We start from the raw sequence: 23,997 nt of genomic DNA on the forward strand, positions 1-23,997 counted from the left end.
AAAGTATTTATTTATACATTAGGTTTTTAATGCTGTAAATGCATTTGACAATTGCAATATTAAACAGAAGTGCAATGCCACTTTCAGGCTGCAGTACAATTGTACTACAGGCTAAAGACTTTTTTTGCCAATTAAGCCTCCAACCTGCATGTGATCAACATATAGTTACATAGTTGGTAAGGTTGAATAAAGACAACAGTCTATCCAGTTCAACGTGTGTGTGTGTGTGTGTGTGGAAAAATCATTTCCCATACCCCCTTCAATTGTTTTCGTTAAGATGCACGTCCAAGAGTCTTTTAAAACTATCCATACCTCCTGCCGACACCACCGATTGTGGAAGAGAGTTCCACATCCTAACCACCCTGACAGTGAAAAACCCCCTACACAGCTTAAGGTTAAACCGTTTGTCTTCCAGTCTCATTGTGTGGCCCTGTGTCCTCTCACACTCTCTGAGACTGAAAACTTTCATATCTGAAACAAGGGAAGCAATATAAACTACAATTTGGAATAATTTCAATCGGAAGGTAATCTTTCAAAACTTCATCAGCGCTAAAGATTTTAGATAGAAGCTCAAGAATCTGTATATTCAGCTAAAAACTGGAGAAGCCATAGTGCTTTACAAATAAAAGTTCATAAGTGATTCATCTGTTGTTTAAAACCTTCAACAATCAATACATCTAGTGCTTGAGATCCCTCTAGGAATTGCACTCACCAGAAAGATCAATCAAAAGCCTTGTGGTGTATGTGAAGTGGCTGCGATCGCTGCCAAATGAACATCAATCCAATCCACAGTGACCGATCAGCAGTTATGGTGGCCAGCACTCTTGTCCTCTAATTCACCCAGATCCAGTCAGCTGAAAGCTATCCTTAGTACTCGGGCAAATAAGGAGAGAGGAAGCCTCATAGTGTAAAACTGTAAAGCTTTTAATATCCAAAAAAACACCCCTCCCTTAATACATTGAACTTACAAACAAATAAAAAAATAGGGCATCCAATAAATGGTAGCGTGGTACATTCCGTTATGAGAATCTCACCATCTGTCGGAGAGCTGTAATCGACCGTGGTGGTTTCACGGGGAGAGCCCAAAACGGATGACCTGTAGGCAAGCTGTGTGGTACATCTAGACGCGTTTCGTGAATCCGTCTTCATCAATAGGCGTAACCCACACGGCAACGCTTGCTAATATATATCCTCTTAAAATTAAGTGTTAACCCCTTCACTGTTGAGTATTCGATCCTCCAATGTTCCCATCACAGAACGATCCAGCTCTCATTCAGTGAGCCTATTAATACATAACAAAGTATAGCGGGGGAAACAAGGACTGCCTTTCTTATGTTTATGCATTATGTATGGAAGAGCTGGACCGGACATATAGTGATAATAAAGACTGCATGTTCCGATCAAAAACACCCTTGCTCTTCAGCGTAATGTTAAACAGGATAAGCTGTCACATAAACAAATCTTCTACATCTTGATACAATTAAAACAAATTACTTTGTCAGGCAGAATAATAAACGATAAAGTCCAAAACATTACTTCAACATTGTGACTTTAGTTTGCAAATACACAGTAACCATTGGCAGCAATGATTTATGAAATCAAATTGGCTAGTGTAATAATGTAATACATAGCTGAATTGTAATGCTGAAACATACTGACACCTAGATCTAGTTAAAAAAATATTTGAAGCTAACCAAAGATAAGGTAAAAATGCAAATAAAAATAAAATTAAAACTGAGATTGTCCGCTTTCAATCTATACTATGTTCGTCCAAACACAGTCATGACTGAACATTCTGTAAGCCGTAATAAAATCCCAGTTATATGCATACGTTATATGCACACATGTTATATGCACACATGTTCACATCCACTATGAGTGACAGCAAATTCCTTCATACAAAAATCCACCTATGGTATTAGCGCTCACTAACGCTGACATCTTCATTCACATATTGTTAGCTGGGAATGACATCTCAGAACGGGAGCCGCCGAACCAGAGAATGGTAAATGCATGAGAACGTGCTCCAGAATCTCTTCAGTTCAATAAAAATGAATTTGTTCACTAGCCTGATTAAGTGGAACAATGGATATTCATACCAGGATACACATGCTTACTAAGTTGGTAAACAGGTAAGAGATCAAATTTAAACACTGCAGTGTTCCTATATCTGCTGAATGGCGACTAATGCATACACATGCATAGCATGTTGTACCTAATTATTGGCACTCCAGAGCGCTGTCATTTTCATTCATGACTTGTGAAAAAATATACCAATCTCATCAGTAGCCTTTAACCCCCAAATAGACAGGAAAGACATAGTATATATATATAAACTCGCTCAAGACTTTGCTGCAATAGTGGAGTGATGTTCAAATGGCCTGTGAACCACAGCCAATTGATTAATCCCAGTGTCACTCAGGATCGTTATCATTCACACTCGTTTCTTAGTATCTAAAGATGATAGATCAAGAGCTAGTGGGAAGCAAACATTCCATTATACATTACAAATTATGAGGCCTTTCCAAACACTCAAATAGACTGGAACCCGTTAATTAGTATTCACTGATCGTAATTCTGTGGGGTGACCAGGTTGCGTGGGGTGACCATAACAATGTTGTCACAATGTTGGAGCAATGTTTTGGACTTTATCATTTATTATTCTGCCTGACAAAGTAATTTGTTTTAATTGTATCAAGATGTAGAAGATTTGTTTATGTGACAGCTTATCCTGTTTAACATCACACTGAAGAGCAAGGGTGTTTTTGATCGGAACATGCAGTCTTTATTATCACTATATGTCCGGTCCAGCTCTTCCATACATAATGCATAAAAATAAGAAATGCAGTCCTTGTTTCCCCCGCTATACTTTGTTAGCATGTATTAATAGGCTCACTGAATGAGAGCTGGATCGTTCTGTGATGGGAACATTGGAGGATCGAATACTCATGAGTGAAGGGGTTAACACTTAATTTTAAGAGGATATATATTAGGAAGCGTTGCCGTGTGGGTTACGCCTATTGATAAAGACGTATTCACGAAACGCGTCTAGGTGTACCACACGGCTTGCCTACAGGTCATTCGTTTTGGCCTCTCCCCGGTAACCACCATGGACGATTACAGCTCTCCAACAGATGGTGAGATTCTCATAACGGAATGTACCACACTACCATTTATTGGATGCCCTATTTTTTATTTGTTTGTAAGTTCAATGTATTAAGGGAGGGATGTTTTTTTTTCGGATATTAAAAGCTCTACAGTTTTACACTGAGGCTTCCTCTCTCCTTATTTGCCCGAGTACTAAGGATAGCTTTCAGCTGACTGGATCTGGGTGAATTAGAGGACAAGAGTGCTGGCCTCCATATCTGCTGATCGAACACTGTGGATTGGATTGATGTTCGTTTGGCAGCGATCGCAGCCACTTCACATACACCACAAGGCTTTTGATTGATCTTCTTTCTGGTGAGTGCAATTCCTAGAGGGATCTCGAGCACTAGATGTACCGATTGTTGAAGGTTTTAAACAACAGATGAATCACTTATGAGCTTTTATTTGCAAAGCACTATGGCTTCTCCAGTTTTTCGCTGAATATACAGATTCTTGAGCTTCTATCTAAAATCTTTAGCGCTGCTGAAGTTTTGAAAGATTACCTTTTGATTGAAATTATTCCAAATCGTAGTTTTAAATGCTTCCCTTGTTTCAGAATTTTTTTTTTTCATTATAGTAGCTGCTGTTTTACCTCATTTATAATTTTCCTAAGCGCCTGATAAGTGATCTTTTGTTTGAGAACTTTTGAAAACTTTTATACCTAAGCTGGGATCATCGTTGAGATATTTGTATATCTCAATCATATCTCCTCTCAAGCGTCTCTTCTCCAGGGAGAATAAATTTAACACTTGTAGTCTTTCCTCATAATTGAGGTCCTCCAGTCACCTTATTAATTGAGTTGCCCTTCTCTGGACTCTCTCCAGCTCCAGCTGTTTGCTGTCCAGCTTATCTTATAGCCTGCATTATAATCACATGATCAGGAACAACCCTGATCGGTTCTTGATGGTCAGTAAGGACTAGAGCTTGGATTTAGTGCCACCAACCACACAAACTGTCCTCAGGTGGCTTCCAAAGGAAGGACAGTTATAAACAAATCCCCACCCCAAATTCTGCTACTAAAGAACATACATACTGTAGATTGTGGACAGGAGTGGATTCATTCCTCACTTCTATTAGAAATGTCTTACAAATGCTCAAGTGACCCGCATTTCTGTTTTCCAGATTCCAAACCTTCAAACTCCAATATGACTGCTTGGTTAACTGCCACCATTGTCGTCATCCTTCTTTTGATTGGCCTGGGAATCTTTGGTTTTGTAAGATACAGGAAGAAAAGACAGTCTGGTAAAAAAAAAAAGAAGTTCAATATTTATTGTACACAATGCATTTTCCTGTGAATAAGAAACTTTGTTTTGAAGATTCATACTACTGCAGAAAAGGGTTAAATTCTTTTTTTCTCTATTGGTAACATAAATAGAGATTTTACTTTACTTTCTCTTCACCCTCCGACAGACAGTGTTCTCCTCTTCTCTTTGACGCTCCAAGTTGTGAGCAGGTTCTCAGTGTTTTCAAATACAATGAAGGATTGTTGGCCCTGCTATGTACATAATGATATTGAAGCCCCTGTGACTGATGGAGCACCAAAAAGCAGCTTCAGTGGACCGGTCATATTTCTTGGAGGACACCTGTGGGAGCGAAGGATAAAGATGGCAAAAAACATTCATTCAACCTTTGCAATGCAAGGGAGCACCACTTTTAATTCTACCCAAATTCAACTTTAAAGAAGAATACTTAAAAGTATTAAGACATGTTGATGCATTGCTTTTTTACATTAATATTAAACCCTTAGCTGATCCTCTAAAGCAGCGGTTCCAACCCTCCCTCCTCAAGTACCCCATAAAGACCATGTTTTGCAAGTTTCTCTTAAATAAAACATCTGCCATAAACACCAAGTCGTTAATTTAGATTTAGTATACAATGTGTGTCTATTAAATAATGAGACTGATTAAATAACTCACCTTTATTTATATGTATTACAAATTTATTGCTTGTCCCCTTCAATATATTCACCTTTTGCACTAATACAGTGCTGAAGTCTTGTTTTCCACTGGTCGAAGGCATGGAGAAAATCAATTTCTGTCAGCTGTTTCAACATATCCGCTGTTTTCTTCTTTACAGCATCAAATGACTCAATACGTGTCCCCTTTAGCACTGATTTAACTTTTGGGAAAATGTAAAAGTTGCATGGTGCTAAATTGGGTGAATATGTGTCAGAAACCATGAAATCAGACCGAGACAGAAGTACAGTTAAATCACATTATTGTTTAATAATAACAGTAAAAAGAACAAGCGTAGTCAAAACATAGCCAAAGTTCAGTAACCGGAACGGATAGTCAGCCAAGTCAGAAGTCAGGGATCAAAGTAGTGGAACAGCAAGCAGGATCTGTAGCCACAAGGGACGTCAGCAAAGCCAGTCTTTAAACAGGAACGCAGGGGCGTGTCCAAGATGGCAACCTAGGAGGACGTGAGATTCAGAGCTCTGCTAGCCGTTGTGTATTTATCCTGACTCCTGGCAGTTTTTTCACTTGGCAAACAACCAAACTGATCCAGATGCCATACAAGACACGGCGGAGGGCGAAAAAACTTTGTTTCCCGCAGGTCCCGGAGGATACAAACCTGCATGCGGAAATCTACGTGGTGGACTCTCCCTGGCCGCTCTCAAACATGGTGTCACAGACGGAGGCAGAGGATTCGGCAGAGTTGCCACAGCTTGGATTCCCAGAGGTGATGGCTGCAATTGCCTCCTGTCAGGCTGCGCTGACAAACAAGATCGAGGCAGTGCAGCTTGATGTGGTCTTAATCCGACAAGACCTGGATAAGCTCCGCTCGAGGGTAACGGGGGGTGGAGCAGCGCGTGGGACAGACGGAGGATACTATCACGGACCACACCGCCTCAATCCACACATTACAGACTAAGGTCCAGGCCCTGGAGTACAAGGTGGACGACGCGGAAAACAGAAATCGGAGGAACAACCTCCGGATCGTGGGCATGCCGGAGGGGGCAGAGGGAAAGAACCCAACGGTCTTTGTACCCCATTTTTCACTGTGGAGCGTGCTCACCGGATCCCCCCTGCTCCCAGGCCACCAGGCTCAAACCCCCCACACCCTAATCTTCCGGAGGCTCAATTTCAGAGATCGGTATGAGGCCCTCCATGGCGGAATGCAGGGCTGGTGAGTTGAAGTTTCAGAATGCAAATCTACTATTTTTCCCTGACAATTCCATTGAGACTCAAAAGTTCCGCAGGTCTTTTGACCAAGTTAAGATGTCATTGCGGGCACTGAATATTAAATATAGCATTCTATTCCTTGCTGGGCTGAGGGTTCAAGAAGGCGAGATGGTGAGGTTCTTCACCTCCCCCCGGGATGCTGCCGCCTGGCTGGAGGCTCTGCCGCCCCCCCGCTAGGTGACCACCTCATTGTCATTCAAAGATTCGCCTGTGCCTGTCTCCCCTGGCTGCCTGGGTGATTTACTCCTGGACAAGGAGGTACCCCTTATAGACTACAGCCTGTTGCAATGTCCCGGAGGTCAGACTTGACTGGTACTGTCTGCAGCTACAGTAGATTAAAGATGTGTGATATCACTGAGCATGGTCATATATGTGGTACCTTGGGTCTTGCACCTGGATTATCTTTTCTACAATCTACCACGTTTGCTGCATGACACTGTTTGCCATGAGTTGACAATGAAGAAAACCCAACAAAAAAAATGTTAATAGAACTAAATATCTAAAATAGAAAAAAAAAAATATCTCACAAAACACATGAATAGTGAAAAAAATATATAAATAAAATGTAAAAATAAAAATTGTATCACACAAACAAACGTGATAATAGTAAAGTCCCAGTAATAGACTAACTCAATAAACAGTGAAACAAGAGAATCTTCCAGGATATATTGATTCCTCAATGTACACAAGTAGAAATTCCTTCACCAAGAGAAAAAGTGCACCTTGCAGTGGTAGATAGATATCTGTTTACCAGATACCAATGACTCCTTTAATTAAAAAGAGAGTCATTAGCGCTTGTGCAGGATTGTGCCTGCTCACATAGGACGGCTGGATGCTGGATGGTATTAGGCAAAGAACCCTTCTGGCCCCGGTATTCAGACATGGGATATGTGAAAGACAATAAGATCTTCCATAGTGTAAAACCGTTTAATAAAATTGTAGAAAACAAATAAAAAGCCAAATGGCTGCTTACATTGGAAGGTGCCTACCCAGCACTGGGGCTGCTCGCCTGTCTGGGTATGGATTTAGGATAAAAATCCTGTCGCACCACCTCGATGGTCGGCGTGCGTTCCACCCGACGTGTGTAGCAACCAGAGAAACCGGACGTAGGGGGAGATCACGTGACCACGTACCGCTCCTCAACATATTCCCCTTGCTCTGTCTCCTCTGGGAGAGATGTCAGTTTTGGTCTGGACTCCTACTAAACTATTGGGTCGTGTAAACATCTTAAAGATGATGTTACTGCCCAAGTTTAACTATCTTTTCCAGAACAGTCCAATTTGCATTCCAGCGACATTTTTCCGGGAGGTGGATAGCTGCATTAAATCCTTTTATCTAAATCCACGCTATATCTACCTACACAGATGGGAGGACTGGCGCTCCCAAATCTGCGGGTCTATTATAGGGCTGTCATGCTAGTGACAGCCTACTGGTGGTTTGAGGGAATCTAATGCAGCCGCGTGGAGGAGGCTCGGTTGGGGTCAATGCAGACAATATCAAAATTTAGTGTACAGAGGGATAAAGGTCTATGCTGAGTTACCTGCCCCAACAAGGGCAACGGTTCAAGTTTGGACTGCAGCTCGACGTAGGTTTTCCCTAAGGGAGAGATGGTCACCTGTCCAGCCTCTCTGGGGAAACCCTAATCTACCTCACTTCAGGACAATTCCGGATCCTCAAGTGTGGGCAAGATTTGGCATAAAAACATTGAGAGACATTATGCCCACTGGCTCACTAATGTCATTTGACCAGATGGCCAGGACATAAGCTCCCGGGTTGGATGTTTTTCCGGTATGCCCAGTTACTTCACGCGGCCAGGGCACAGTTCCCTGTACCCCCGCTCCTTCAATTGGACCCGGTGGAGGACCTGTTGTCCTGTAGTGACTTGGAGAAGCCTCTCTCTGCTCTATATAGTACCCTACTACCCAAGAACTCTCCCAAAATGGATAGGTTGTGGGATGTGTGGAAGTTAGATATCCTGAATCTAGAAAAAGACGATTGGCAGGATTGTTTTGAGCGGGGTCCCAAGCTGGTAGTCTTGGCAGGGGATAAGTTGAGTCAAATAAAATTCTTACATAGTCTACTTTACCCCGGTAAGGCTGTCCAGGATATACCCTGATAGGGACCCACACTGCCCCAGATGCAGAAGGGCACCTATCTACACATGTTCTGGGACTGCCCCGCACTATCGACCTTTTGGTCGGGAGTATTTGAACAATTGAATGTCCGACTGGAATTGTCTGTTCCCAGGACTCCTGAGTTGGCACTATTAGGAATACATGAAGATGAGCAAAGACCACACCACAGTAAACTTCTAATCTTGTTTCTTCTTTTTTATGCAAAAAAAAGAAATCCTCTGTAGGTGGTCATCCCCCAGCCCTCCCACTCTCACTTCTTGGGAAAATCAAATTAATGCTGCTCTGCCTTTGTATAAATTGACATATATTAGCCGGGGTTGCCCCTGGAAGTTTGATAAGGTCTGGTTGCCCTGGACTACTTAATGTGGAAGATATAGGGTTCTGCATGTCAATTGCTCTGTTGACTGGTGTGTGAGGAATACAGGGATTGAACGAGTCTTCCTTGCCACCTCCCCTCTGCTGCCTCCCTCCCCTCATCTTCCCACCCCCTTCTGTCTCCCCCCTCCCCCCTCTCTTAACCATACTACCTATACTGGTATTATTGATATATGTGGTACTCTCTCATTGCATTAAATTACTTTTCTTCCTTAAACAAGATGAAGGAAGGTGAATATTAAAGTGAGGAAAGATACGTTTAGAAGCATGCAATATACATTGACTGTTACTGGTGACAATTGTATACTTTACTGTATTGTAACTAATTTTTTCAATAAAGCACTCCTGATTGTTAAAAAAAAAAACAAAAACAGGAACACAGAAGATAGTTTCTTGTGATGTGACCAAGGCGAAGGCAGAAAAAAAACATTTCAAATTGACAAGTTGTTTAACTTTTAAACTTAGCATTTTTTCGGCACACTACAGAAAACACAACCAAACGAAATGGCGACTCACAATCAACTGAACTTCATAGAGTGTTAATGCTTGTCATGCAGGTTCAAACTTGTTCAAGGTCACCACGCATGCAGTTATAACCGGTTCTGACTGCTTTGTTTACTGGGTGCGATCACAGTCTCGTTATTTGTTAGACATGCTAACTGTGCAAAGTGACGGAAATACTTGCTTATTGCGATTTTTTTTTTTTTTACCAAAAATATGTAGAAGAATACAAATCGCCCTAAACTGAGAAAGAAATAATTTTTTTTATATTTTTATCTTTTGGGGGGATATTTATTATAGCAAAAAGTAAAAAATATTGCTTTTTTTTTCAAAATTGTCGCTCATTTTTGTTTATAGAGCAAAAATGATCAAATACCACCAAAAGAAAGCTCTATTTGTGGGAAAAAAGGACGTCAATTTTGTTTGGGTGCAATGTTGCACGACCGCGCAATTGTCAGTTAAATTGATGCAGTGCCGAATCGCCAAAAGTGCTCTGGTCAGGAAGGGGGGTAAATCCTTCCAGGGCTGAAGTGATTAAAGCACTACACTATGAGGGAATTATTTATGTCTCCCCTCTTGCCCATGCGTCATTAAGGATTATCTCGTACCTGGTAGCAGAGCCTGAAGAGGAAGGCCTCTTTTACACCTCTGACTCGGGGGCCCTGATAGTGTCGACAGGAAGCGCAGGAGTGCAGAGTGGCACGGGTGCCTGTAAGACTTGCTAGAAGCAGGGCAGATGTCCTCGCTGGGCAAGTGAAGTTGTCAGATGGCTTTAGCAAGCAGGCGGGCAGCTGGTACTGGCGACAGCAGGCAGAGTAGCGAGGTCAGGCAGGCTGAGTCATACACAGACAGGATGGATCAGGTACAGGGCACAGAAAGGAGCATAGTCAGGGAACAAGCCGGGTCTGGAACTGATCAGTGAAGCAGGAGCCAAAGGAGCAGAAAGAAGCGGACGTCAGAAGACAAGCCGAGGTTGATGCAGGTGGAGTTCAGAGAATGGTGAGGACAAGCCGGGTCAGCAACTAAAAGCATGGTACAGGTTCACAGGATCACAGGTTACACGCGAGGCTGAAGACAAAGCAGTACTGATCCTGAGCACTGGCTAAGTTTAAATAACCTTTTTGGCGCCAGCATCTGTCACAGGTTCACGCAGGCACCGGCGCACATGAGAATGTGCGACGGCCCGTGTGCGCATGCACATATCTATTAGCCAAAGCCCAATTCTTGCGAGCATGAAAGAGAATCTACTTTAGCCTGTGCACAGAAGTCCATCCAGAGGAGTTATCTTGTCTACTGGCATGCCAATCCTGACAAGGATATAGGAGAATCATTTCTGATGGATTAATCTACTCAGACCATCGAGGGAGGATTAATTACAGTTCCTAACTGGAGATACAGTTACCTCAAACTTGTTGACCACCTTTGACAAAAGGGGTCAAATCTTTCTGGTAAGTGTGATGTGAACTCATTTGTCAACACGGATTTGGAGTGTGTTTCTATCACCGGGACGCTACTTATATTTTTTTCATCACTGCTATTACCTGTATGAAAAATCACAAGCATGAACTATTTTGGAAGAACATGATGAACTTTATATGAATTAATGTTATGTTATGTGATTTACACTTTAATTTGGGACGATCACTTTGCACCAACCACTTTATTTAAGTTTGCATTTGGATTGATATTTTTATGAATTTAATAATATATGCATTATTTGATTATTTGCACTTTTAGTGGAATTCACATGTGTTCATTTTGGTTTGAGCTCTGTAAGTGAGGAGCGCGATTCATCTTTTAATACTTTGTCACTTCTATAGGTTGCCTTCACACAGCTCTAATGCCGCGTACACACGATCGGAAATTCGGCCAGCAAAAGAACGATGAGAGGAGCTTTTGGTCGGAAAATGCGACCGTGTGTATGCTCCATCTGACTTTTGCTGGCGGAATTCCCGCAGCAAAAGACTGAGAGCATGTTCTCTATTTTTCAGTCGGAAAAAGTTCCGATTGGAAATTCTGATCGTCTGTACAAATTCCGACGCGCAAAATTCCTGCGCATGCTCGGAAACAATTTGACGCATGCTCGGAAGCATTGTACTTCATTTTCTCGGCTCATCGTAGTGTTGTACGTCACCGCGTTCTTGACGGTCTAAAGTTCAGAGAACTTTTGTGTGACCGTGTGTATGCAAGGCAAGCTTGAGCAGAATTCCGTCGGAAAAACCATCCAAGTTTTGTCCGAGGGAAAATCCGCTCGTGTGTACGGGGCATAAGGCAAATGCAGATGCAGAAAACAGCGGCTCAGCACAAAGGATGGGTGTCAGTGCCCATCTGAATGAACTCCTACTTTTAGGCGCCTTTCACATGGACGGCTGTTCTGCCGCAGTTAAAAGCATATAATATGTTCTGTGAAATTCAAGACTCCAGACACTGCGATCAGCTGCATTTGCACAGTGAGATTACCTGCGTTTACGTGTGTTTACGTGCGTTTACATGCAGCTGCGTTTAGCTGCGTTTGGAACATTCTTGCCATTTCTGATGTGCTTCCTGTTGCTTTTCTTTCCTTGTTGCCACTGCTATCCGAAGGAAAAATAGTTACACTGCGATTTACCTGCAGTTATGTGCAGATAGCTGCGCTAAATTGCTCCTGGATGCAGTCAATTCTATTTTTTCTATCCGCACGGAATCGCATGTAACGAAATTGCAGCTAAACGCAGTGTGTGAACGGGGCCATTGGAAAGCATTGTGTGCTTTTAGCTGCGGTAGAAAACTAGAAAATCCACAGCTAAAAGCACCATTCTATCCGTCCGTGTGAAAGGGGCCTTAGAATATTTATTTAAAGCCTTTAGTACGTTTATAAGGAGTTAATCTTGAAAGCAATGATGTGTGTTGTGATTAATGTTTGTTTTATTATGTAGATCATGTAAATTCAGAACCCAAACGGGAAAAGAAAAAGATGGAAACTGTATGTAAGGTGTGAATTGGCTTTTACAATTTCTGTATGATTGTGTATAATTCTGTATGATTTCTGTATGATTCTGTGTGCATTTACAGGACATTGTAAAGTTTGGTTGTTTTTTTTTTTTTGGCTAGAAGGAGGAATCATTCAATTGCATGTCAGATTTAAATTTTTGTAACCCAATTGCCTTCACTTTCTATCCCTGTGACATCATTACAAGAAATGTAGGGAGCAGTTATCGCCAGGACCGTTAGGAATGGATAGCATAATAATCTTAACAGATTTTCTAAACCTTTCCCATTTTTACTAAAAATACCTTTTTCTGATTTTCTTTCTCCTGATTGGAGAGATTATCAGAAAAATGTGAAGCGGGCAGGAGCACCACAGATATAATGTGAGTCAGTTACATTTTTATTGCACATGACTGAAGGTTAGAAGAAAAACCAACATATTTCAGGCTCAATACTTGCCCTTCATCAGGGCTTCTGGAGGCAACCGCTGTATAACTTGAGCGAGCTTGTGTGTGTGATTACTGATTTGGCTTCTGCTTAAATCTAAATAGCCATAGCCAAATAGGATGGGTACAAGAAATTTAGACATCACACTGGCCTAGCCACCTAAGGTGATGACATTCTGTATCCCACCCTTTTTCATTTTTTTTTAAGATTTAACACTTTGTAAAATGTAAGCTGTATATTTTTTTATTATTACTGGTCCATTCATTTGCCCTGCTGCCATTTAATATCCTTTTTGTAAGCCCAAATTCAGTCACCACCCTCTTGGAACCCCCCACCACCACCACCTCAACCTATATACCTATAATTTATACATAGTACTGTACATATCTTTTTTTTTTACTGCTGTCCTTGTTCTGGTCATATGGTATCCAAGGTCCACTTTCTCTTATTCACCCTGCTTGTGCTCCATTACCCCACTGGGTCCTGATGATGTATATTGTAATGATATGACACTCATACTCAGCAGAATTCCCCTATGAACCCAAGGTGACCTGATGATGAGCCTTCATGGGGCAGAGTCCTGACACTCTGGGCTCAAAAGAAGAGGTATGAATGATGCTGGACAATGGACATCAGCCAACCATGAAGACAACCAATAGTGGATGTCTATAGTGGGGGAAATGTCTAGGAAAGCTGCATATTGTTCTCTTTACCACTGCATGGCTTCTATTTATTTGTTTACAAACTTTTTATTGGAAAGTTACCATCATACATAGAGAAGCATCAAAGATGCATATGAAGAAAGGTTATACATAGAAAATAGTGTACATGTACAACACAGTAATGAGGCAATTGATGTGACTATCAATGAAAGGTAGGGAATTACACATATAACAATATTTAAATTATAATTCAAAAGAAGTCATGCCCATACAACAGTTGAAAATTGACAGTAAAATTCTAAACTTTATCAGACTGCTAAAAAGATTTCTGAGAAAGAAGATTCCAATGACAGATAACTTTAAAAAAAAACAATCCCAGGGTTTATAGAAATAGGTCTTTACAGTCGTGCCAGTAATCCCATTCCATTTCAGAAAAAGGCCATTGTGTGATGTAGCGTATGATATATGCATTCTGTAAGTAGAATCAAATCCAATCTATTTTTAATGATTATAGATGGGACCTCTGTAGATTTCCATTGGAAGTTGATAGCCTATTGAGTAGCTACACAGGCTGTATGTATCAGCCTTTCTGAAGTCCGAGAGGCCTCATGTATAGGAGGAAAAACGAAACAGTTAGTCATAGTCAGTTTAAGTAAGCTACCAACTAACTTAGAAGCTAACTCATCAACTCTCCGCCATAAGGGCTCTACCTTACTGGAAGACCAGAATATGTGTATAAATTTACCTGGGATTGGACAACCTCGGAAGCAATTTGGGGAGACAACAGGATAGATTGTGTGAAGCTTGGTTGGGGTCAAATACCATCTAGTGAATAGTTTAATGGCTGTTTCTCTAATCGTAACAGACTTGGAACACTTTCTAAGTTTATCAATGGAAGTGTTCTCGTTCTCAGGGGTGAGCTGCAAATCACCTTCCACTTCCCACTTTAACATATAAGGCAATTTAGGATTAGGTTCATCATTAGTTAGAAAGTTATAAAAGTTGGATAATGGCTATTATTTAAAAGAAAAAATCAACTTTATTTGGGTTGTAACTTTGTTCTTCTACTGGATGTATATTGTTGCAATGCTAAACATCACATTGCCTATAAATGCTAAATATATATGTATTTAGTTAACACATTTTTTTTTTTCTTCTTCAAAGGTTGATGAAGGACCAGACACCATTTATACGAATATGTCAATGCGATTATGAAGAATACTTAGAAACACCTTCCCCTTTACACAGCATACATATACTGTATCATAGCCATATTGTATGAGGACATTATATTACAGTGATAAAGCTCTGACTTATTCATGTTTTATCAGCAATTTGTATTTATATGCATGTCTTATATATGGCTCATTCTTATATCCTGTATATTTTTTCTACTGTGACATTCTGTACAAATAAAGAATGCACAAAAAAATAAGTAATGTGAGTATCGTGACACCCTCTATATTGTGCTTCCTGTAAAAATTGCAAAATTACATTGTAAATAACTTCTGTCTGTAGAGGTCGTACTTTGGTGTGAATGCACAAAAAAGGAAGAAAGCAACCACATCAATCACACTAAAGTAAAGTAGAGTAAAGTAAGTTGATATTCTTATTTGTTATATTTTATATGTAATATATAACAAGCTCGGAGAGTAGTGATGTCACTGTAACATAATGTAACAAAATTATAACCTCTATGCAGAGAATAAAGAATGCACTGCAGTGTATCGGTAGCAGTGAGATCTTTCCTATAACATATTCTTCACATTGGGAGAGCAGAGATATCCCAACACAGATAACATATTGTACTGTGTATATAATCTGGAAATCTGTCCTGTATTATGTAACTTTTGAAAAATTGTGGTATATACTTAGAACACAATGACTTTGATCTGGTAAAATATAATTGATGTTTTGGAGAGCAATGATATTACTGTGTTAAAATAAAGTTTATATTTTAAGAGAAATAATGTTACTCTTGTAAATAAATACTGTGTGTGTGTATATATATATATATATATATATATATATATATATTTATATATATATATATATATATATATATATATATATATATATATATATATATATATATATATATATATATATATATATATATATATATATATAGTAATGTCACATAATAAAACATAGCAGTGATTTTGTATAATAAAATATGATTCATATTTTGAGTGCAATGTCACATAGTTAATGTGGCTGAAGCCATTTATTATCAATCAACTATGTTTACTCTTTTTACATCATAATGACAACAGAAACTACCCAAATGACCCTGATAAAAAGTTTACATACCCCAGTTCTTATTATTGTGTATTGCCCTCTTTAACATCAATGACAGCTTGAAGTCTTTTGTGGTATTTGTGGATGAGGCTCTTTATCTTCTAAGATGGTAAAGCTGCCCATTTCTCTTGGCAAAAAGCCTCCAGTTCCTGTAAATTCTTGGGCTGTCTTGCATGAACGGCACGTTTTGAGATCTCCCCAGAGTGGCTCAATGATATTGAGGTCAGGAGACTGAGATGGCCACTCCAGAACCTTCACTTTATTCTGCTGTAGCCAATGACAGGACGACTTGGCCTTGTGTTTTGGATCATTGTCATGTTGGAATGTCTAAGTACGTCCCATGTGCAGCTTCCTGGCTGATGAATGCAAATGTTCCTCCAGTAATTTTTAATAACATACTGCATTCATTTTTCCAACAATCTTGACCAAATTTCCTGTGCCTTTTTGTAGCTCGCACATCCCCAAAACATAGGCGATCCACCTCCGTACTTTTCATCATAGGCCTTGTTGACTCCTCTCCAAATGTAGCGTTTATGGTTTTGGCCAAAAAGCTCAATTTTGGTCTCATCACTCCAAATGACTTTGTGCCAGAAGGTTTGAGGCTTGTCTCTGTGGTGTTTGGCGTATTGTAAGTGGGATACTTTGTGGCATTTGCGTAGTAATGGCTTTCTTCTGGCGACTCGACCATGCAGCCCATCTTTCTTCAAGTGCCTCCTTATTGTACATCTTCAGAGAGTCCTGTATTTCCCCTGAAGTTATTTGTGGGGTTTTTTTTGCATCCCAAACAATTTTCCTGGCAGTTGTAGCTGAAATACTAGTTGGTCTACCTGACCGTGGTTTGGTTTAAAAAAAAAAAAAAAACCCTAATTTTCCACTTCTTGATTAGAGTTTGACCACTGCTGATTGGCGTTCTCAATTGCTTGGATATATTTTTATATCCCTTTCCTGTTTTATACAGTTTAACTACCCTTTCCTGCAAATCCTTTGACAATTCTTTTGCTTTCCCCATGACTCAGAATCCAGAAATGTCAGTACAGAACTGAATGAAAGATGCAAGGGTCTGTCAGGAGTTCAGAAACTCACTGAGCTTTTATACACACACACTAATTACAAGCAAACAGATCACAGGTGAGGATGGATACCTTTTAATAGCCATTCAAACCCCTTTGTGTCAACTTGTGTGCATGTTAACAGGCCAAAATCACCAGGGTATGTAAACTTTTGATCACGGTCATTTGGGTAGTTTCTGTTGTGATTCTGATTTAAAAAGAGTAAACACATTTAATTGATAATAAATGGCTTCAGCCAAACACTAACCATGAGTGAAAAAAAAAATTTGTGTTATCATTCATATTCTCTGAAAAATGGCCAAGAAATCATAAATCTTATCTTTCTTTGTGGAACCTTTACAGGCTTTAATAATTTTGGTGACAATGGGGTCACAGACAACAATATAAACATGCCTTAGGGGGTTACTTACTAAAACTGGAGAATGCAAAATCTGGTGCAGTTCTGCATAGAAACCAATCAGCTTCCAGGTTTTATTGTCAAACTTTAAAGTGGTTGTAAAGGCAGAAGGTTTTTTTACCATTCTTTGCATTAAGATAAAAAACCTTTTGTGTGCAGCGGCCACCCTCAGCCACCCCAATACTTACCTGAACCCATTTAGTTCCAGCAATGTTGCAGGAGTGTCTTGGCTGCCCGGGACTCCCTCCCTCATTGGCTGAGACAGCAGCGCGGCAATAATGACTTCAGCTGCTGTCAGTCAAATCACTTTACCACTTTAAAACCATCTACCGCAGTTGTACTGCGGCAGGTTGGCTCTCCCGGTCGAATCGCCGCCAATGGACGTTGGCCGCTCTAATGCCCCGTACACACGGTCGGACATTGATCGGACATTCCGACAACAAAATCCTAGGATTTTGTCTGACGGATGTTGGCTCAAACTTGTCTTGCATACACACGGTCACACAAAGTTGTCGGAAAATCCGATCGTTCTGAACGCGGTGATGTAAAACACGTATGTCGGGACTCTAAACGGGGCAGTAGCCAATAGCTTTCATCTCTTTATTTATTCTGAGCATGCGTGGCACTTTGTGCGTCGGATTTGTGTTCACACGATCGGAAATTCCGACAATGGATTTTGTTGTCGGAAAATTTTATAGCCTGCTCTCAAACTTTGTGTGTCGGAAAATCTGATGGAAAATGTGTGATGGAGCCTACACGGTCAGAATTTCCGACAACAAGGTCCTATCACACATTTTCCGTCGGAAAATCCGACCGTGTGTACGGGGCATAAGAGGTCTAGGGGCACGCGTGCTTGAGGCGCCACGGCGGAGCCGATTCGTGTGGCCAGCAGCCGTGATGTCCACTGGCCACCCGCTATCACTCCTGAGAGAGAAAGAACGGGGATCTGTCAATGTAAACAGACAGATCCCCATTCTGTCAGGGGAGGAGAGACAGATCTGCTGTTCCTAGTGATTTGTAACAGCGATCTCTCTTCTCCTCCAGTCACTACACTCCCCCCACAGTTAGAAACACCTCCCTAGGGAACACTTAACCCCTTAAAAGCCCCCTATTGTTAACCCCTTCCCTGCCAGTGACATTTATACAGTAATCAGTGGCTATTGTTAGCACCGATCGCTCTATAAATGTCACTGGTCCCAAAAACTCATCAAAAGTGTCCAATCTGTCCGCCGCAATGTCGCAGTCCCTCTAAAAATCACTGATCACCATCATTACTAGTTTTAAAAAAAGTTAATCATAAAAATGCCATAAATCTATCCCCTATTTTGCAGAAGCTATAACTTTTGCGCAAACCAATATACGCTTATTGCGATTTTTTTTTTTTTTTATCAAAAATATGTAGAAGAATACATATCGGCCTAAACTGAAGAAGAATTTTTATTTTTTTTTGGATATTTATTATAGCAAAAAGTAAAAAATATTGTTTTTTTTTTTTCAAAACTGTCAGTCTTTTTTTGTTTTTAGCGCAAACAAAAAAATGCAGAGGTGATCAAAGACCACCAAAAGAAAGCTCTATTTGTGGGAAAAAAGGTCATAAATTTTGTTTGGGTACAACGTCGCACGACCGCGCAATTGTCAGTTAAAGTGACGCAGTGCCAGATCACAAAAAATGGCCTGGTTATTAAGGGGGCAAATCCTTCCAGTCCTTAACTAGTTAATTAAAGAAGCTGAAGTTGGAAGCTGATTGGGTACAGCTGCACCAGATGCTGAGTGCACCCGTTTTAGTAAATCGCCTTTCATAGAGTCTATCCCTTCCCTATTCTATTCATCTAAAAAAAAAAAAAAAAAAAAAAAAAAAAGTGCCTTTACATACACTTTAAGTTAAAATAGGTCTTCATGAATCCTAAATGACAGATTAATCAGCTATTAGTGGCACCACAATGTCCTTGGCTACCCAAGACAAAGAAATTGTGAGACCCCCCCCCCCCATATCACAGGAATGACCCCCATTGTCTTCTTGGCCCTAGGGTTACCATCTTTTGGTCCATGGCAAACCAAATGGAGGGTGTTGTCCTGTGCTTAAACAAGTGTGATTTAGTCATTATGTGCAAAGGTAAAACAAAGCCAGGATTTCATTAAAAAGAATAATTTGTATATAAACTTGCAGTTGACCTATGCAGGGTATTTACACCATATATTAACTGTTGTTTTTTTTTTTTATTATAAGTAAAATATTTACTTTATAAAATAATGAAAACTTATTAAACAGTTTATAAACTTGCAAACCAAAAAGGCTTTAAAAAAAAAAAAAATGACCAAAGACTATCACGGTTTCCAATTAGATCATTATTGTGTTACTCTCTGACAAATCATCATGCCTTAAAAAAAACAGACTTTAAAAACAGGATTTCCCCAATCAAAATCCGAATATAAAATTCTTTACGTTTGTTTACGACTTGGTCCAAATATCTGAGGAAACCACAGGCTTTCGCTTTTGAAATATTAAATCAACCAGTAATTGGTACAATTAACATCTCAATTTAATCTCTGTAAATATTTTTTAAACAGTGTAATAGTAAATACCAGTAAATGATGTTGTTTTTATAAAAATGTATATACACTTAGCCGGAAAAGAGTATAGAGAAGTGAATAAAGTCCATCATGACACCCTCTATATTGGGTGTTCCTGTGAACATGCAAAGTGACATTCTATCAGTAGGTGTCATACTGCGATGTGACTACACAAAAGAAGGAAAGAAGTGACAACATCACCCTGACTATAGTAAGTTTGATACTGTATTTTTATGGGGTTGGAAGTACTGTTGTGACAACTATCTAATGTAGTAGTAGTAGTGATGTCACTGCAACAAAATTATGGCATGTATCCAAAGAATAGTAATTGCACTTCTGTAGGGAGGTGAGGTCTCTCCTAAAAAACTATCATACTCGGAGAGCTGGCAGATAGAACATATTGAAACATATCTGGAGATCTTGAGAGAATGATGATATCTCTTTTATAAAATAGTTAAAGATAAAGATAACTTAAGAACAGTGATGTCACTACTATAGGATATAACTAATATTTATGTTGCTGTGATTCAAGTCAAGTAAAGCCTAATACACACAATGAGATTAACGGACGGATGATCTTCCTTTTTTTTTTGGATGCAAATCTCCATATCGCAAAAACGAATTACTTTTAACCTAATTAATTAGGTTACTAAAGTATGAAAATTCTCATATGACAAAATAAGAATTTGGAAGTGATGTAATGTATTATAGGTTGGACTTGTGTCTTTTTTCAACCTCACCTACTATGTAACTATTGAAGTGTATTTGTATTGTATTTTCGGATGAAAACTGTACTGATTCAGGCTGGGTTCACACTGCAGCACAGAGCGGCTCACACCTGGGGGTCCGGTGCGTCCCTATTCACCATTTCAGGTCCGATTTCAGTCCAAATTTATGGCTGAATCCGGACCTGAAACGGACCAGAAGACGCACCGGAGCCGCTCCGGGGATGTGTGAACCGTCTCCATGGAGAGCCGGTCACAATCTGCTGTCCGCACCCAATTCTCAATAGTGTGAACCCGGCCTAAACAAAAATCATACCATCTGGTATGGTACGAGAACATTTTTTGTGTTTGTCCTTTTGGAAAATTACGGAAGACAGCTGTGTACTAATGATGAGATTATCGTAGGATCGCTGCAAATGCGTTATTTTTTGTACGATATTCTGATCGTGTGTACGGGGCTCAAGTTATATATAACAATGATGCTTTTGAAGTTTTTATGTTTGGACAGTAGTAATGTCACTCCAGTAATACATACATTTTATTTGGAGAGCAGTGATGCCATATGGTGAAATATCACAAAACCGTAGTAGAACACGCGCTGGCTGGTATAGAGCTCTAGCTGCTGGCAAGAAATAGTCAGTCAAACTATATAACAAACATAACATATGACTTGCAACTGTGCATACATAAATAGTAAATCAATTTATAAGTCCAAAACATTTAATCATAAAGTCCATTGAATGTGTGTAATAAAAAAATACATGACAAGAATCCCAAACAAATATTTTCTCCAAGTCACCGCTATGTCAATAGACAAAAAAATTGTGTTCAGTCAAATCTTGCAATCACCATGTGGACCTTCACCATCCATGAGATAAGGACTCTTACCACAACAGATAGACCCCCACTATAGAGTCAAATCAGCATATGAATGGCAATCGCATCATAAGGGGGTCCGACCCACACTGCTTATTAGCGTGCCGCAGTGTATCCCACTCTCCAATATGTGAGAGCATCAATGGTAACCATATAGTTCACGAGTTTCAACATAAAACCAAAAATGGAAAAATCCACATAGTGTGAATCTGATTAAAACCTTTATTGCACTTCAAAGTGTATAAAACCTACTCACATTAGTACAACGATCAAGCACGTGAATAAAAAACATTCCTGGACTGTATAACGAAAGTTCCAAACAGTTACATGTTAGTAACTGAGTTTGCAAGTAATTTAACCACTTCCGGACCGCCGCACGCCGATATACGTCTTTACTTTGAAGGGGGATATTGTTGTTATGGCAGCAGCTACCTGCCTTAACCCCAGTATTCTCTGGCTTGGACGGCGGACCGGTTTCTGATAATAGTGGTTTCTGCGGCAGAGTCACTGCAAGATCACTTTTATCAGCGGGGGGAGAGGGCCCCCCTCCCGCCGCGCTCCGGTGCCCTCCGCTGCTTATCGGAGCTGTCGGCAGCGGCGGAGACGATCGGATCTTCACCCTTGCTGGGCATGGAGACGAGTGAGGGGAAGATGACCCCCACCCTTCTCCATAATGTTGCAGGGCGGAAGCAACGTCATAACGTCACTTTCGCCCATAGCTCTTCAAGGGCCATTTAAAAAAAAAAAAATTTTTAAATGACAAATTTTTTTTTTTTTTTAATTGCATTCAAGTGTAAATATGAGATCTGAGGACTTTTTGACCCCAGATCTCATATTTAAGAGGTCCTGTCATGCTTTTTTTCTATTACAAGGGATGTTTACATTCCTTGTAATAGAAATAGAAGTGGCACAATTTTTTTTTTGAAAAAACAGTGTAAAGATAAAAAATAAAAGGTAAAATAAATAAGAAATGCATTTCTTTTAAACACTCCCCGTCCCGCCGAGCTCGCATGTAGAAGCAAACGCATACTTGAGTAGCACCTGCATATGAAAACGGTGTTCAAACCACACATGTGAGGCATCACCGCGATCGGTAGAGCAAGAGCAATAATTCTAGCCCAAGATCTTCTCTGTAACATAAAACATGCAACCTGTAGAATTTTTCAAACGTCGCCTATGGAGATTTTTAAGGGTAAAAGTTTGTCGCCATTCCACGAGCGGGCGCAATTTTGAAGTGTGACATGTTGGATATTAATTTACTTGGTGTAACATTATCTTTCACAATATAAAAAAAATGGGCTAAATTTACTGTTGTCTTATTTTTTAATTCAAAAAAGTGTATTTTTTCCAAAAAAAGTGCGCTTGTAAGACCGCTGCACAAATACGGTGTGACAGAAAGTATTGCAACGACCACCATTTTATTCTCTAGGGTGTTAGAAAAAAGCTTTCAATGTCCTATAAAATGCATTTGTTTGTGAATTCATCTAATGATTCATGATTGTTCACAGGTCTTGCTCATTGCACAGTGGTTTCTCAGTTTCAGGATGTGGACAAGAAAAGATGGACGCCTCGGGTTACCGCTGGTGACAATTCTGTTCCTCATTTCAATAGGTCTGTGAGAAAAATGTCAGAACTTTATAGAACATAGATTTTATCAGTATTAGCATTTGTTTCCTCATTTCTACTTTTTCAGTTATTTTTTACAGCTTATAAATGCTTTGGTGGTTTGAGTTTTTTTTTTCTGATTTTTACTATTGTCAAATAATGGCATATGTATATATTAATCTTCCATTTCACAATGGTTTTCATGAACAACAATATATTTATCATATGTGTCCTTCATCCCTTTATAGAATAAAAAAGGGGATACCATCCAATTAGGTCATGAAAGTTGCCACCATCCTTGATATAGTTGGTAGTTGGTGGGACTTTAGTTGGTGGGACTTTAACAGCAACGGAGTAGTAAAAAACAATTTTATTGATACAAATGTACAAAATACAAAAATGAAGAAATCAACATGTAAATCAAGTATTATATAAAAAGGAGCTAAAAAATAAATATGCTGGTGTAGTAGTCAGAAACATATATATTCGTGCAATCTTCCACTTGAACCAACGCATTTCGGGACTGAAAAGAAAGTCCCTTCATCAGGGGAAACTTGTGACAAGAGTCACACCAAGCATATTCAGTAAGAGAAGCTCACTGCTAAGTCCCGGAGGCAAAACCGTCAAGGACGCCCCCGAAATACCAACAGAAGACGGGGCGTATGGCTTGTCCACACTGGTCCACCCGTATGACGCCTAACTCCGCAAAGCTCACCGGAGAAACAATGATAATATCATAGAAGGAACCTAGTTTGGTATCCAGGTGTAAGCACAAAACCTCGAGGTTGAAGAAAAACAGGTGGGGGAAGAGTAAAAAAATACAGGGGACAAGAGACCCCCGATATGGGTAGGTAGCTCGGATAGATCTATTGAGTACGTGATTTTTCACAGAGACAATCATAAGGATCCAGAGCTAAAGCTTACTGTTCTTAGAACATGATGATCATCCATTGGAGTGAAGCCGCCACCGACCCGGACAGTGACGGTCATCCCTTTATGAACAATTTTGCATTTTTTAGGGAAAAGATTATTT

At 39.9% G+C, this 23,997-nt stretch overlaps 2 protein-coding genes across 3 annotated transcripts in view; both read left to right on the forward strand.

The window, feature by feature from the left end:
• The window catches only part of LOC141110493 (sialic acid-binding Ig-like lectin 12), a 35,484-nt gene extending 20,157 nt beyond the window's left edge, over positions 1 to 15,327 (forward strand). The window contains exons 8-10 of one of the 2 annotated variants that reach the window (XM_073601864.1): positions 4,270 to 4,389; positions 12,259 to 12,314; positions 14,584 to 15,327. In XM_073601864.1, coding sequence (XP_073457965.1) covers positions 4,270 to 4,389; positions 12,259 to 12,314; positions 14,584 to 14,634 — 227 coding nt within the window. In that variant the 3' untranslated portion in view covers positions 14,635 to 15,327. Of the gene's footprint in view, positions 1 to 4,269; positions 4,390 to 12,258; positions 12,321 to 14,583 lie in introns of those variants that run through there. The other variant, XM_073601865.1, reaches the window with a different exon arrangement.
• Positions 15,328 to 19,127: 3,800 nt separating this feature from the next.
• The window catches only part of LOC141109814 (sialic acid-binding Ig-like lectin 12), a 41,007-nt gene continuing 36,137 nt past the window's right edge, over positions 19,128 to 23,997 (forward strand). Inside the window, exons 1-2 of the mRNA XM_073601080.1 lie at positions 19,128 to 19,157; positions 22,868 to 22,970. Of these exons, the coding sequence (XP_073457181.1) occupies positions 19,128 to 19,157; positions 22,868 to 22,970 (133 nt within the window). The remainder of the gene's footprint in view (positions 19,158 to 22,867; positions 22,971 to 23,997) is intronic.

Source organism: Aquarana catesbeiana, linkage group LG10, assembly GCF_042186555.1.
Source record: "Aquarana catesbeiana isolate 2022-GZ linkage group LG10, ASM4218655v1, whole genome shotgun sequence".
Classification (NCBI taxonomy): Eukaryota; Metazoa; Chordata; class Amphibia; order Anura; family Ranidae; genus Aquarana; species Aquarana catesbeiana.